Source organism: Asparagus officinalis, chromosome 5, assembly GCF_001876935.1.
Source record: "Asparagus officinalis chromosome 5, Aspof.V1, whole genome shotgun sequence".
NCBI classification, from domain to species: domain Eukaryota; kingdom Viridiplantae; phylum Streptophyta; class Magnoliopsida; order Asparagales; family Asparagaceae; genus Asparagus; species Asparagus officinalis.
Genome location: NC_033798.1, coordinates 2,102,246 through 2,119,465, shown reverse-complemented (window position 1 = coordinate 2,119,465; position 17,220 = coordinate 2,102,246). Strand labels below are relative to the sequence as shown.

The 17,220-nt window shown below is 38.8% G+C and overlaps 1 protein-coding gene and 1 non-coding gene across 2 annotated transcripts; one reads left to right on the top strand and one right to left on the bottom strand.

The window, feature by feature from the left end:
- Positions 78 to 149, top strand: TRNAP-UGG. The gene has a single exon. It is a non-coding gene; the product is annotated as a tRNA-Pro (tRNA).
- Positions 724 to 16,117, bottom strand: LOC109839958. The gene is made up of 3 exons (XM_020408430.1): positions 15,932 to 16,117; positions 8,521 to 8,569; positions 724 to 4,177 (listed from the first exon to the last, which is right to left on the bottom strand). The coding sequence occupies exon 3, from the start codon at positions 3,935 to 3,937 to the stop codon at positions 1,001 to 1,003; it is 2,937 nt and encodes a 978-aa protein (XP_020264019.1). The 5' UTR covers positions 3,938 to 4,177; positions 8,521 to 8,569; positions 15,932 to 16,117; the 3' UTR covers positions 724 to 1,000.

Sequence of the window (17,220 nt, the reverse complement as noted above, 5' to 3'; positions counted from 1 at the left end):
ATGAGACCTTTTTGGAGGGAAAAACAAATTACTAGTTTTCCTTCACATTAAGGTAACGATTGAGATTACAACAAGAAGGGCATTTGGTCTAGTGGTATGATTCTCGCTTTGGGTGCGAGAGGTCCCGAGTTCGATTCTCGGAATGCCCCCTTTTTGTTTTTATATCGTTACGTGATAATTTAACAAATCTTTTCCCCCACTATTTACATCCTGAAAATAATATTTGAAAAGCATTTGGCTCTTTTTTTTTCCTCTCGTGAAACAAAAACGCAAAAGTCTAGGGGAAGGGAAGAAATGTTTAAATTACATAGAAAATGGTCATATTACATAAGTAGATCCGCTCAAGTTTTCCACATTTGTTTATTTTATCTCTTTAGTAGAGGGAATCATGATCGAGTGTGAACATGATTTGACCTCCAAATTTATTACCAGCTCCGAAGAGAGTTTACCATAACACCATATTGCAATCCAAAACTAAGGTCTGGAATCAAAGAGGATTATGGATAATACTGCCCAAAAACCAAATCAGAATAAACAATTACTAGGAATCTAATGTTCCTTCTCTCCAGAAGAGCAAAGAAACGATAAGCGTAAAAACTTTCACAGAAATCTTCTCCTGTATTGTTTTGGTAGAAGGTAAAAAAGCTTTCATTTCGCCATCAGTTTTCACAGAGAACCAAAGTATTAGGAATCATACTGAAGCTAGCAGTCGTTAGTAAAGCGTAGAAGGAAACGAAACAGAGCTATCGTAACGGTTTATGCAGAGAAAACCAAGTCACCTTCGTTTACACAAGTTTTAAGCCCCAACCTTTTCTCAGTCTTTTTAACCGCAGCGGCATCAGGTACTACTTTTAAAACAAAAAACTACAGCATATACACATTACATAAGATCACAGATCAACATGGTGAAGGATATAAACAGCTTGAATCTCCGGTTCAAGGCAAAATTTGTTAATAACACAGGACCACTCTTAACCAGAACAGCCATCAAATGCTCCGGTCAAGAATTTGCAAAGAGTAAGATATCAGGCACTGATGCAGGATCCAGCTCCCAACAGCCTCTCAGCTTTCCACCTCTTTCCTCAGTAAGTCTAAAAGCAGGAATTCTATGAGAAAACTTCAAGCGCTCAGAAATTGGTATGTCCACTATTTTTGAGGGAATCCCTCTTCCTTTACCGGTGAAAACACAACTATAGCCATTTACTTTCGACAATACCAGAACTTTGAACCCTGAACTACTGACCGCAACAATTTCCACCAGATCAAATTCACAACTTTCCACATCAGAAAATGACCATCCAAAGCTCCAATTTTTGTAGATAGCCCAAATTTGGCCAAGTTGTGGATAAATAACATAATCGTTCCCTTTGTTTGTTGAATGCACAAGGTGAGAAAAGGTATCTGTTGTGTCCGACACAAAACCATCTTCTACAGTCTTAAAAGCCCCACAACCGACGGGTAGCTCTCTTTTATACCAATTCACCTCTTGCTCTCGCTCACAGTAACCCTCAAGCCATGTAACATGAACTCTAAAACTCTCTGATTCCACTTTAGTTATCAGACCATAGTAATTAGGGTTCTTGTTAAGATCACTATAAAGTGCCCAAATCTGGCCTTCTTCGAACTTATCGGTTGATTTTTCCTCTTCGAAGTAATGGAATTCTGAATCAGGGTACTCGTATTGAGGGCTTGATGATGGCTGGGAGTTGTTGTTCATAGCAGGTTTTCTGATGCCAGCATCTTGAGCGTGTTCCGTTCCTATTTGTTCACTTTCTACATGGTTCTGACCTCTTTTCAACTCCTCAAAAGCAACCCCGTCCAATTCAGAGCCGCACTTGCTGCTACAGTTTGGACCTTCCTCTTCGCCTGCTAGGTCAGAAGGAAAGTTATCACATACACTATTCAAATCTTCAGTTTTCGCCTTAGAATTCTCAAGACTGATGGAAGGAAATGTCTCTGCAAAATTAAGAGGTAAAGAAGCACAATCAAGTTCCATGGAACCTTTAGGAACGCCTTCTCTTTCACTTCCTTTCAATCTATACGAGGGTACCTTATGTGAAAACTGAAGTATATCTTTCATCTGTATCCTCAGGGGGCTTGATCCATCATCTCTAGATTGCACAAACAAGCTCACAAACCCTTGTATCCTAACTAAACGGACAACGCTGATCGCATCACTCTCGGTGAGATCTGATACTACTTCCACGACCTCATACTCGTATTGCCTATCAATATCTGAACAAGAACTCCATTTGATATCCCAATTCTTGAACAGTGCCCAAACTTCACTTTTTCTAGGGAATATTTCGTAAGTATTTTTCTTTGTACCTTTTCTCAAAGGCATAAGATGAGAGAACATAAGACGCTCCTGTGTATGCTCTGACTTACCCAGTTTGAAGCTACCGCACCCAATAGGCAAATTTCCTCTATACCAAAGTGTCTCAGCTTTACCTGAGGGCTCATACTCTAACCAATTGAAGCGCAGCCTAAATTTTGGGCTGTAAACTTGTCTGATCAATGCATAGAAACGTGGCAGTGCATCCAAGTTATCATAGATAGCCCAGATCTGATCTGCAGAAAATTTACTTTCATCCCTTTCCTCTTCAAAGTTGTAGAATTCAGGATCAGGGTAAGAAAACGAGTCTGTGTCTGGTGAATCTGATGAAACTTTACTTTCAGCTCCAGTTGATTGTCCAATGACGCCATTGGCATTCCCTTCCCAAAACTTTGAGGCATTCTTCTGTTCATTCACTGACATACCTTCTGGCCTTAACTTTTTATTTTTTGGAGTCATGAAGTCATTGTCATCATCACTTTTCTCTTCATTGTAAGAAATGTTTTGCTTCTGCCTGGTTGATCGTCGTGTCCCAGTATTCTGGCCTGAAGGACAACCATCCTTAACAATTACATCACTATCGCTGCTCTCCGACTCAATAGATTCCACTTCTGCCTTTCTTCCTCTTTTCTGACTTCTACTTCTAGCTGGAGGTTTTCGTGTTTGCTCTTTCTTGCTTGTTTCATGAAGTTTCACCTTTTCAAACTTCGCATCGTTAGCTGTTCCACCATCTCTGTCCGATTTTAAATCTTTGTTCGAGTCCTTATGAGGTCCGCCACCAAACCCTCCACCCACATTTCCCCGAGGATCCATATTAGAACCAGTTCCAAAGTTGCTTCTTTGCGCAGCACAATGGGCTGCGGAGGGTTTGTTCTCCTTCTGAGGGATTTCAGTATAATTCCATGGTGCTGCAGACGGCACACTATGTGCACTTAAATCATAGGCAATAAAGGGCTGCTTGCAACTCTGACAACGAATTGATCTATTCATTATATTTTGATAATACTGATATCTTATACCACAAGAAGTACATATGGTCCAGAAAGTTTGATTGCTTGAGAATGGAGGTGATTGCTGATGATTCAAATTATTGGACTGAGTAGAAGCACCATTTGCAGAACTGCTTGCAACTCCAGGTTGCTTCTTGGTCAATGAAGATCTGTTTACATGTGGGGCAGGTTGCCTTGCAGAGACTGTTCTGAAATTAACTCCTCTTTTCATATCATGCAGTACACGCTTTGATTTGTCTGTTAACGTCCTATGAGCCTCTCCCACTAATTTGAATGCAGCCTCAGCACCTCCAAATTTGTTCTTGTCAGGATGAAGTAAAAGAGCAAGCTTCCGGTATTGCTTCTTGATGGTTAATTCGTCTGCAGTTGGTATCACTTGAAGAATCCCATACCAGTCTATCTCACCGTTGATCTTATTTTCAGCAGAGCAGTGCACCTCGCAGACAGTTAACATCTGCAATACATTCTCAAGGTCAGGATACAACTTTTGGGCCTTTAGCACAATCTTTCGTGCCCCAGTGAAGTCTTTGTTCAGCATCTTGCTTTCTGCAATGCCTTTAGCTCTCATAGCTTCCTCCCTATTGCACTCCATGGCAATTCAATTTCAAGAAATGTCCTGATTTGCCTCAACTGAGATGCGAATACAAGACACAAGGTACCCTTTTCTCAATGGTGACAAATGGCAGTCATCAAACCATGAATAAGAGACAAATGGCAGTCGTCAAACCGTGAATAAGGAAGAGCTAAACATTTCATCTATCTTAGTCACAATAATAAATAGTATCTGCTGTAATAGGCAACTAGTTGGATGCAGTTCACAAAGTCAGATCACCTACAAAAGATCAAGAGAAAATGTTCAAACTTCATTTATAAAGAAAATCCCAAGTTCAGATAAACTAATAGAATACAGAACTTCATCCAACATTACATGCAAAGATAGGTTCTCTACTAAAAATAACAACGAAAAAAAAACCTTTATCCCGAGTAATATTAGTCAGCTCTATCAATCCCTTTCTCAATCAGCCCTATTAAGGATAATTTCTCGGTTTAAATTAACCCCCCAAAACTAGGTGGATCTAATAATCTAATGTCAAATCAGAAAACTCACACCAGTACCCCTGTAAGAACAGAGTGAGGCATAGGATCTCTTGCCTTCATTTTCCTCTTACTTTTCTACAAACAGCATGATTGACTTGTGCGCGGATGGTGGACGATGCAGTCAGGCGGCAACCATATATCACACTAGATCTTTAAGTTGGTTCAAGGTTGAAGGAGTTACCAGGCTCAAGTCTCAGCTCAGCAGAAGCTGATCAGGCACAGTCAACAATCTAAACAAGACGAATTTGAATAAAATTTCAAGTTCATTAATGGCTAGCTTGAAGAGCCTGGTCCTAGTAGTACCTTCAACTAAATCCGTTTTGGTGTGAGCCTCGTCCTACTCGGACCCTCCAAATACAATCCGACCATCTTCCTAAGCAAAATGACATGATTCTTTTTTTGTGGAAGATTAAGCAAGATTACATGATTTGCGTTGTAGTATCCTTGATTTAGGCTACCTCTAATTGCCTGCAAAGGCCCTCATTTACTATTCCATTTTATATGGATGCCTATCCCTCGTGATATTCTCCTGAAGATACTTCTGGACATGTTGCTGTTTATCCCCAGACGTGTTGAGACATAAAGCACAGGGTATATTTAACAATCTGGTACAATTCTATTTCAGATTCATGAATGGTGTACAGACACCCATTACCCTATATATCCTGTTACTGGGGCCAAAATTTCCTTCATTTCCACCATCACGTTTCATTTCTATGCCTAAATCCTGTTCAAACTCGCCTTCCTGATGAGTAATTGGTAACGCTAGTAAGGACTTATCCCCTTTATATATGTTGATATATCGGCCATCTCGATAACTATGCTCTTGTTTCCCCCCAAATTCTTGGCATCTCATAAGTATGTATTTAGCTATTATTTTTTAATCCTTTAGATGCATTATATTGAAATACTGAATCTTTGCAATTGCCCACCTTAAAGCTAATATGTTCTCTTTTCATCAATTAATTATTGACAGAAGACTGAAACATCCTCCTGTTGTTACAGGCTTACAGCCACCGCAATAGGATAAGTTTGATGCTACCCTCAATGCAAGCCCAGGGCAATAAACATGGACCTTATCTCCAACAATAGTTTCACACTATTTACTAAGACTGTCAATTTCAAGGATGTAGCTCCAGAATAGTTAGAATTTGTATTAGAATTTTTGACTACTATGTCAGTTTATTCACTAAAGAGGAATTTAGACTAGGGAGCATATTTGATTAAAACTTTATGGAAAGGGATCATACTGTTACTGTCGCATTACCTGATGGCAACTGCACAAATAGAGAAAGTTATTTCTGCTTAAGGTTTATTCGAATTGTTTTGTTAGTTCAGTTTCGAATAAGATTGGGGAATAGAAAGACAAAAGCTTTCTTCATTCATTGGTAGTTGAAAATCCATTACCCAGGTATTCTATAGACCTCATTTACCTCTTTAGTATTTAAAATAACTCACACCTTTTTGGTATAGAAAGTTTGGCAAAGGGGATTGGGTACTTCTGGCGAGACAAACAACAAAGCCTTTATCTAAAATGTTCGGAGTTGACTACACGAATCCTACTCTTCTATTCCGTTCTATTACGGGTCATCTCCTCTTTTAAGTTAACCATTATCATGTCCTTCTTAATTGTTTCCAACCAAGTTCTCCTTGGTATTACCTCTAGACCTCTTCGCCCCATTAACTATAATATTATCACTTTTTCTGATCGGTACGCTAACAAGCCTCTGTTGCACATGTCCAAACCACCTTAATTGATTTTCTCTCATTTATCCTCAACAGGAGCAACTTTTAATTTACTACAAATGCACTCATTTCTTACTCTATCATTTATTATATACCCACAAGAGCATCGTAACATTCTCATTTCTGCTACAGTTATTTTTTAATTGCCTAATATTATGATACATAAAACATTGTTGGTTTTATAACTATCTTATAGAATTTTCCTTTTAATCTTATAGGTATCCTATGATCACATAAGACTCCCAAAACACGCTTCCATTTTAACATTTTTCCGGTGAGATCTGTAGTTTTTTAATGGGAAAATTTCTTTCACCCCGCTGACCTTTTAAAGTTATTGTATTTTACTCCCTTTTTCCCTTTAACAAGAAAGCTAAACTATACATGAAAATGTCCTGCCCCTACCCAAGCCTCTTCTTGCAAGCATGACAACAACTTTGAAAACTATCCGAGATTCTGCTCTCTTTCTTCCCAGGACTCAAGAAGCAAACCCTTTGCCATAATTCTCCACAATACAATTACCGAAAATATGGGCCATTTTCAGATTCGGTCAGCAATCACACAAGCATAATCCTCTGGTAATTCCATCTCTCTACTCGAAATGCAACCAAAGACCAAATTCTCAATCTCCCAAAGACCAAATTCTCAATCTCCACTGGACTTCTCACATAGAGTGCAATGAGTGCTGAGCATCCTTGTTCTTGACCCTAAATTCAATAGTGGGAGATTACAAAAACTCAACAAAACTATATGGAGGGATTTGAATTTTCAGTAGCATTCTGTTTTCAGGCTTGTGTCATTGAAGGTCTCTTCAATGAATCAACAATGCCTAGCCTAGCTGCCTCTTGTGTCGATTTTGTAACATCTTCTCTAGGATTTTTGTAGGAGGAGAACGGGATTCGGATTGGAGTGAAGGGTTTGGTTTCCAGCACAGTGGTTGGGCTAATTGTGATATCAATGTCAAAATTGCCCTTTGAGGAGAAACCTCCATAGAGCCATGGAGACAAAGGGAGGAGAGGTGAGATGTAATTTATAGTAGGAGAAGGAAGAGAGAGGATCAACCATTAGACTCGTTGCTCACAGGCTTATGGCTCTTTTTCGGCAACAGTCAACATAGCAAGCAGTAAGTCACTTCAGATTCACTGAAAGCCTACTGAATATAAGAGAAATAATTAATCTTAAGATTGAGAACAAAAAAGTACTTAAATTAAGTCAAGAGAATAATACTCATCAATGGAGTCTCCTCCTCCCCCTTCAACTTCTTCCAATTCAAACACAAACCCTCATCCAAATGATAAACCCCTTGTTTTGATTAGGGTTTGGGTTTGAATTGGGATTTGGGAGAGGTTGAAGAAGAAGAGAGAAAGAGAGGAGGAAGGAGGGTCTTATTGGGTGAAGAGGTAGAACAAATTTGAGCTTGGAGAAATTAAAGGAGAAGAAGGGTGTAAAATACAATAACTTTAAGAGGTGAGGGGTGAAAGAAATTTTCCCTGTAAGAAATTACAATAATCGTCGGAAAAGTACCGAATTGCCACTTTGCCAAACTTTAAATACCAAAAAGACGCCGAAGTTATTTTTAAGTACCAAAGTGGTAAATGAGGTTTATTTTAAATAACAATCTGATAATTTAGCCGTTTTTTATTTATATTGGAGATAGTAAATTAGGAAATAGCATAATTAATTGAATCCCCTTCACATCAATACTAAAGTTACATTTTTCTTTCTTTTCTTTTTTTCTTTTCTAACTATTGACATGAAAATGGGCAGTAAGCATACACAAAATAAAATTATATGAAACTTGTGTAATTAGTCATGTATTACTCTGACCACTCTTAGGATCCAATTTTGTTAAATTGACCAATACAGTTCCAAGATTATTACAATAATGAGGATAATGATGATGACCATGGACTTCATGTTGGCATAGAAAGTAAGTTCCTAAAGAGTCCAAAAGGATGTCGGACATTGAGATTCTTTTGGAAGCATACTATGATGTTCTTTCGATTACACTTCACAATTAGATGGTGACTTATTTAACCATGCACACTTTCTATCCTTACCAACCAATTAGAATTATTCGTCTTCCTTTTAAAGTACAAGCTACATATACTTGTCCTCTTGTGATATGTATGCATGGACTAAATATTTAAGAAGCACCATTAAGGAAAACATCCAAATGTCTGACCATAACCCTTCTCAGCACCAGCACAATATCCAACATTTCAAGATGATTGAACTTGGTTTAACTAGTGCACAAACATAGCCACTAACCAGAATGAATAAAATAAAGAAGAAAGTTATTTTATTTCAACAAAAGTTAACAACTCCATGTACCTTCTTTGATTCACAAATGTTATGTAACTCAATGAATATAAGCTCAGACCTGTAGAAGAAAACAGGAAAATAAACTAGTTTAAGGAAAGATTAAGGAAAAGGATTAAAATAGTTAAGCCGTTTGAAAAGAGAAAAAGAAACAAGAAAGGTTAGCTGTTACACATTAGAAAAATACATATTAATTATTATGCTCTTCTCTGGTCTTCTCAAAAAAGACGGTTATTGTCTTTTTTTCTATAATAGAGGGTTTCTTAACCTATGCCAAGAGGTTGACCTCTAAATCCCACATTTCAAGAAATTAGCTCCTTTGAACATATCTAGAAGTTGAGATGGATTAACATCTATTACTTTGTGCACATTTTGTGTTTGGAAAGTTAAAAAAGAGTTAATCCTCCTCAACCCCACACCTAACCAGTTAACACATTATCAAAAATGAACTAGAGGATCATGGCACTTCACCACAAAGGAACAGCACAACAAATTATATTGCACAATAGTTTGATCAGTTGAATTAGGGAGAAAAAATCATGGATTGGTAACGGAATATGCAAATTAAAATAATCAACCTATGATTCTTCCAAGCTAAGTCGCGTAAGCAGGAATAACAAGAGACTTGAAAGCTCTTCAGATGCATAGCTTACATTTTAAGATCTTCAAAAGAAACACTAACGAATCAAGACGTAGATGAAATGTTAATACTAACTTGGCATATTAAAATTTGGTGTTTTACAATCAATCAAAAGTTTACGATCAAAGGATAAATAAAGCAAATACACGTCCTGAGAATATTTTACTCTGCGAACCTAAATGCAAAGCCACTGTAAAAAACAGTTTACCAATTGAAATTAACTCCTAGAGTATAACAAACACTTCAAGTGATAGGTATGTTGGTTTTATAAGACTATAGTAACAATGTAGCTGATACGTTTAATAATAATAAGTAACGAGACAAGAATATTTATTATTTAAGGTGCATAATAATGGTTTTATTTATTCAACTAATTATGGCATTATCAATTTATGTGATACCATGCATTCTATAATATGTGGCAACCAATGCGCTAAAATTGTGGAAGGCGAGATATTGTTCATCCTTGTACCTAAAATAGTAAAATTAACTCGTAACTATAATTAAGCTCGGAAGATATAATCGGGCTCGTTATCATAGACACGTAGCGTTTCAATAACTATCATGATTCATGATTTCTGCAGTACGAACTAAAATCTTGCACTAATACAATGCATGATTTGGAATGCATTGACATGCTGACCATGACTACTTGTCAGATAAAACATTGGCATTTGGCTCTAACATTGGTGCTGCCAAAGATAGATAAGGTTTTCATATATGGTGCATTTTATTTGAAGAGATGAGGATCCATATTCGGTTCCATTAAATAAATTCACTTTGATTTGCTAATGTAGAATAGTAGGACTATCAAACTGCTAAAGCAATAAGTTGGGTGCAAACATATATTATTGTGGATGTGAGATCTTATGAGATCCTCAACAAGAAATTCACTACTCAATATCTTCATTGAACACAAAAATATATAGTTGGTCAATTGGGCCAACCTAGATTCCCAACCAAATAGTTGCAAATTGAAGAGCCTAATCGTGCCCAGGAGTAACACAGTGTGTAGTATTTATTGTGATAAACAACGCTCTGTTTCCCAAGGCAACACTAGGGCTAGTAAGTGGAAGGATATAGATAGACCACTACCACAGTCATAAGGCCAAGTGATCAACAAGCCTCAAAGGACAGCGCTTTGGACGGAAATCTAATCTTGCCCAGAATTTTTCTGCTATCTCTCATCACAACCTAATAAATTAAGTACGCTACTCTAAAATGATCAACCACTCAGTGACTATTGACCATTCTATATGATTGAAACCAAGAAATATCCTTTAAGACTCCCGGCCCCTTGCGACAAAATCCATCACAAACGAATTGTCTCAAAAAATAACCATGATTACAATGATAAAAAACAAATAGGGTCTGAATTAGTCCAATATGAAAAAGAAGAATCCAAGTCATAGTCGCAACACAATTATTTCCAAGTACATATGAGCCACGGTAATATGTACAAAAGGGACTCCTAATTCAACTTAAGCCTCATCAAGAAAGAAGTGAAGGGATGTTTGACCTAGTTTTCAGGAAGTAGTTTTATCCATTTAATAACAACCCTATTCTGGAGGGTTTAGTTAAGGTTTTGATTCAGTCTTTTCTGTTAGCTCGTTTGTAGCTAAGTTTGTTATCTTTGTAAGCTATTTATTAGCCAAGACATTCATTCAATAAACAAGCAATTTGCATCCAGTTAAGGAGTTAGTGTTTACATTGAATACTAATATTCTACAAACTGGTATCAGAGCGTGAGCAGCAGTCATACACGCAAGAGAAACAGAGATGAGTGAGGAAAAGGGATCCACCAAAATTCCTCAATTCGATGGTCTTCACTATGATCATTGGAGCGAGCTGATGGAGAATCTACTCAGAGCTAAAGGGCTATGGAGCTTGGTCGAGAGAGGATTTGAAGAACCTCGTGCTGGAGCAGTCCTGTCTGATGCACAACAGGAACAGTTGGAGAATGCTAGAACCAAAGATCATAAGGTGAAGCACTACCTTTTCAGAGCAATTGATCGAACAGTCTTTGAACAAGTTTTGGACAGAAGAACGTCCAAAATTGTTTGGGAGTCCTTGAAAAGAAAATTTGGAGGCAATGATCGAGTAAAGAAATCCCTTCTCAATTCCTTAAGGAGAGATTTCGAGGTGCTAGAGATGAAGGAAGGAGAGACTATCACCGAATACTTTGCAAGAGTGATGTCAGTTGCAAACAAAATGCGCAGCAATGGTGAAGACATGCCTGACTCCAAGGTGGTTGAGAAGATACTGCGCACACTGACAGAGAGATTTACATATGTGGTGGTTTCTATTGAAGAATCCAAAGACACTGAATCTCTCTCCATTGATGAACTCCAATTTACATATGTGGTGGTTTCTATTGAAGAATCCAAAGACACTGAATCTCTCTCCATTGATGAACTCCATAGTAGTCTTGTGGTTCATGAGCAGAAGTTCAGAAGAAGAAGCAGCAGCAGAGAAGGTGATCAAGCTCTTAAAGTAGAAGGAGGAAGAGGCAGAGGTGGCAGAACATCATTCAGGGGCAGAGGTCGTGGAAGAGGGCGCCAGACATTCACAATAGCAACTGTGGAGTGTTTCAAATGTCATAATCTTGGACATTTTCAGTACGAATGCCCTAAGTGGAACAAGGAGGCTAATTATGCACAATTGAATGATGAAGAAGAGTTGCTGCTTATGGCATACATAGAAGAGAATGATGCAAAGAGGAATGATGCTTGGTTCCTTGATTCTGGTTGTTCTAACCACATGTGTGGTGATAAAGGTATGTTCTCCAATTTAGTTGATGGAATTAATCATTCTGTGAAGTGTGGGAATAATTCAAGAATGATTGTGGCTGGAAAGGGAAGTGTAAGGCTTGTGTTCAATGGCACTAGCTTTGTTATTAGGGATGTGTATTATGTTCCAGATTTGAGAAACAACCTACTTAGTGTTGGTCAGTTGCAAGAGAAGGGGTTGGCAATTCTAATAAAGAATGGGAAATGCAATGTATATCATCCAATGCGAGGTCTCATTGCTCACACTGAAATGAGCGCAAACAGAATGTTCATCCTACTCAATGAAGGTGTGTCTGCCACAACACAATTTTTCGAGGAATGTCTCCATACCAATGTTTCGGATCTCACCTACTTGTGGCACCAGAGGTACGGACATTTGAGTTTCAAAGGGTTGAAAACTCTACAAATGAAGAAGATGGTTCGTGGGCTTCCTCAACTTGAAGCATCGAAAGTCACTTGTACAGATTGTTTCAAAGGGAAGCAACACCGCAATGCAATTCCAAAAAACAGTGAGTGGAGGGCAAGCAAGGTCTTAGAGCTTATTCACGCTGATATTTGTGGTCCCATTGAGCCTATATCGAATAGTGGGAAGAGGTACATTTTGTGTTTCATCGATGACTTCAGCCGCAAGGCATGGGCATACTTGTTGGTAGAAAAGTCAGAGGCTCTAGATTGCTTTAAGAAGTTCAAGCAAATGGTAGAAAAGGAAGCAGAAGAAGCTATCAAATGTTTGAGGACAGATCGAGGCGGAGAATTCACTTCACACAACTTCAAGAGTTTCTGTGAAGAGCAAGGAATCAAGCGCCAACTTACCACCGCCTACACTCCTCACCAAAATGGGATAGCCGAGAGGAAGAACCGGACAGTGATGAACATGGTTCGATGCATGCTAGCTGCCAAGAAAGTACCAAGACCTTTCTGGACTGAAGCTGTTTTGTGGACATTCTATCTTCTCAACCGATGTCCTACACTTGCAGTGAAGAACAAGACTCCACAAGAAGCATGGAGTGGAGTGAAACCTTCAGTCAATCATTTCAGAGTTTGGGGTTGTGTTGCTTATGTCCATATTCCAGATGCTAAACGAGGTAAGTTAGATGACAAAAGCTTTCCTTGTATTTTGTTGGGAGTTAGTGATGAGTCCAAAGGATATAGATTACTTGATCCTAAGACTAAGAGAATTGTAGTAAGTAAGGATGTCGTATTTGAAGAAGAAAGAAGCTGGGATTGGGGAAAGAATTATGAAGAGCAAATAAGAGCTGAATTAGTATGGGGTGATGATGATTATAGTGATGATGAAAGTGAGGGAGAGGTTAGAGAAGTAGGAAACAATGAAGAAGGGTTTGATGTAGGTGATGGAGTAGACATGGAGTCTGATAGTGGTGGAGAAAATAATGAAGGGAATGAAGAGGGTAGTATAGTGAGAGTAGAGGCTCAAGGCAGGGAGAGAAGAGCTCCTATATGGATGGGGGATTATGTTAGTGGTGAAGGCTTAAGCACAGATGGAGAAGAAGAAGCTGCTTACATGATGCAAGCCTCACTGCTGCAAGACAATGAATCAGATGATCCAGTGCTGTTTGAAGATGCAGTGAGAGAAGAAAAATGGAGGCAAGCAATGGACAATGAGATCAATTCCATTGAGAAGAATAAAACTTGGATACTCACCGAGTTACCTAGTGGAGCTAAGAAAGTGGGAGTGAAGTGGATTTACAAGACCAAGAGGGATGAACAAGGGAAAGTGATCAAACACAAAGCTCGGTTAGTGGCTAAGGGGTACTCACAGAGGCAAGGGATCGATTACTCTGAGGTTTTTGCACCAGTAGCAAGGTTGGATACAGTGCGCACCATCATTGCTTTAGCAGCCCAAATGAAGTGGAAGATCTTCCAGTTGGATGTGAAATCAGCATTCCTTCATGGGGAATTGACTGAGAGAGTATTTGTTGAGCAGCCAAAGGGGTATGAAGTGAAGGGCAATGAGCATATGGTCTATCAACTACACAAGGCTTTGTATGGCCTAAAGCAAGCTCCTCGAGCCTGGTTCAGCCGGATTGAAGCCTATTTCGTCCGAGAAGGGTTTCAAAGGTGTCCAAGTGAACAAACTTTGTTCACCAAACGAAGTGGTGAAGGCAACATTGTCATTGTAAGTGTTTATGTTGATGACTTGATTTTCACTGGTGATAGTGTTTCATTGTTAAATGATTTCAAGTTGTCTATGATGAGAGAATTTGATATGACTGATATGGGGAGCATGAGTTATTTTCTTGGCATTGAGGTGATACAAGGGTCAGAAGGTATCTTCATTTATCAAAGAAGGTATGCTTTAAAAGTTTTGAAAAGGTTTGGGATGGCAGATTGTAAAATGGTGAGCACTCCGATTGTTCCAGGAGCAAAGGTTGAGAAGGACACACATGGCGTGACAGTTGATGAAACACACTTCAAGCAACTCATTGGTAGCTTGATGTATCTAACATCAACAAGGCCTGACTTAATGTTTGTGACTAGTCTTTTGAGCAGGTTCATGGCAAAGCCAACCGAGATGCATTTACAGGTTGCTAAGAGGGCCTTGAGATATCTGAAGGGCACTGTGGGCTATGGGGTGTACTACAAGCATGGAGAAAACAGCAAGTTATTGGCCTTTACTGACAGTGACTATGCTGGAGATGTTGAAGACAGTAAGAGCACGAGTGGTTATGTGTTTATGCTAAGTTCGGGAGCTATTTCATGGAATTCAAAAAAACAGCCCATTGTGACTCTGTCTACTACTGAGGCCGAGTTCGTAGCAGCTGCAACTTGTGCATGCCAGGCCATTTGGTTGACAAGAATCCTAAAGGAGCTGGGACATGAAGATGAAGAGTGCACCACAATCATGTGTGACAACACCTCCACAATCAAGCTTTCAAGAAATCCAGTTCTTCATGGACGAAGCAAGCACATACGTGTAAGATACCACTTTCTCAGGGAGCTGACTAAAGAAGGCACCATTGTTTTGAATCATTGTGGAAGTGCAGACCAGGTCGCAGACATTATGACCAAGCCACTCAAGACAGAGGCATTTGTTCATCTTCGAAGGCTAATGGGGATGTGCGATGTCAACCAGTTAAGCTAAACTGTTTCACTAAGTTTAGCTTAAGGGAGAGTATGAAGGGATGTTTGACCTAGTTTTCAGGAAGTAGTTTTATCCATTTAATAACAACCCTATTCTGGAGGGTTTAGTTAAGGTTTTGATTCAGTCTTTTCTGTTAGCTCGTTTGTAGCTAAGTTTGTTATCTTTGTAAGCTATTTATTAGCCAAGACATTCATGCAATAAACAAGCAATTTGCATCCAGTTAAGGAGTTAGTGTTTACATTGAATACTAATATTCTACAAGAAGACATCTCCGAATAGTTATCCAATCAGTCTAGCTCGTCACAACAGCTGTCATGAAGCTTTTAGCGTTTCAAAATGTAACGTACAGTGAGAATAGTCTTCAGCTTCTCACTTCATTAGCAAACCCAACAAACACAGCGATCAAAACTCAAAACTCAAAACTCAAAACCTTTACTAGGTGAAAATCCCCATTATGCACATCAGAATCCCTTCATTCCCCAACATCAAGCATCTCATCTCAAGGCTAAAAGCACAAATTTCACAGATAAACCCTCTCTAAACCAACCAGCATGAACTTAATCACTGAGCTTGAATCTAAGCGATGTTGAGAATAACCTCCAACTTCTAACTTCATTAATTTAAAAAACAAAAATACAAGTCGCGATTAGAAAACCCTAGCTCTCTGATTTTGACCTGGACCGTCTCATCAACCAAACCCAACCCTAGGTCACAAATTCCACAGGTGAATCGAGCTCGCGCCAGCGAGTATAAACCTTAGAGAAGCAAATCGAAGCCCTAGGCCCTGAGCTAGATTGAGAATTCATAAACGCTGTAGTGTAAAGAAAGCAGGAGAGGTCGAAACCCTAGAAGTAGGCTCTAGAGAGAGAGAGAGAGAGAGAGAGTTCTTACTTGGGATTGATCGGAGATCTGAGAGAGTGAGGAGAGAGAAACTGAGAGCGGAGAAAATTTTTGGGGGGCCCTTCGCTCTGCAACTCCTTCGCCCCCAGCGAGAAGTGAAAATGGAGCGAGGGAAACAAAAGGAAAATGGGGAAAAGAAACCCACGACTTTTTTTTTTTTTTTACCGCTCTGACATTTCCATGGAGAGAGAATAGAGAGGAGGTCGTCTTGACCCTTGTTCAGCCTTTTTTTTTTTGGTGGCACTAGGACACACCTCCAATCATAATCTCAACCAAACTCTCTTCTCTCATTTGTTACAATATACCGGGTCCCACATGAGATCTTAAAACTTTAAAATCTCATGTGAGACCCGGTGCACTATAGCAAATGAGAGGGGGGGTGTGGTTGAGGTTGTGGTTGGAGGTGTGCCCCTATCATTTTTTTTTAGTTTTTTCTATGTATGCCCTCGACATTATAGGATTTTAAATTTGCCCCTCAATTCTTCAAAATTCTAACCATGTACCTCAAATTATTGTATTCCCTCAATATTTACCCTTACCTTAGATAAAATTACATCTATAACTTTAGTTTAGTTAATTTTCCCATCGTAAAGTTCACTATCAACCCGTTATCGAAGAATAGACTGAGTTGCGAATTTTCTTTCGCGTCTACTAATTCCTCTAAGGGGCTGTTTGGTACATTTCCAGAAAAAATAGAAAACTAGGCTAGAAAACATTTCTGGACATTTTAAAGAGTTTCCCCTATTTCTTTTTTTGTTTGTTTCAGATTGAAATCATAGGCGGGAAAACATTGTTTCCCATTTCTTGGCTTTATTTTAACATTCAGAAATCAAGAAATCAAATGAGATTTTCAATTAAATATTCAGCGACATGACATTAAATATTGCCCTTTAATTCAAGTCGTCGTTTCAATAGTACTTTAAATATTTAAAGGGGTTTTCTATAGAGTGCCCATGGGCACTCTATAAGAGAGGTGAGAGATAGAGAGAAATGAATGAGGAGAGGATCCCAATGCAAATTAGCGGGGCCCTCTTCATTCATTTCTCTCTATCTCTCTCCTCTCTTATATAGTGCCCATGAGCACTCTATAGAAAAACTGATATTTAAATATGCACAGATGTGACATTTCCAACCAATTTTAGCCACTTTTAGTCTGAAATTAATTTTCTTAAAATTTTGATGTGCCAACCCTTTTCACCCAACATTTTTTTAAATCACGCAGCGAACCAAACGTAGGAAATAGAAATGTCTTGAAACCAAAATCCTATGTGACAAGAAGA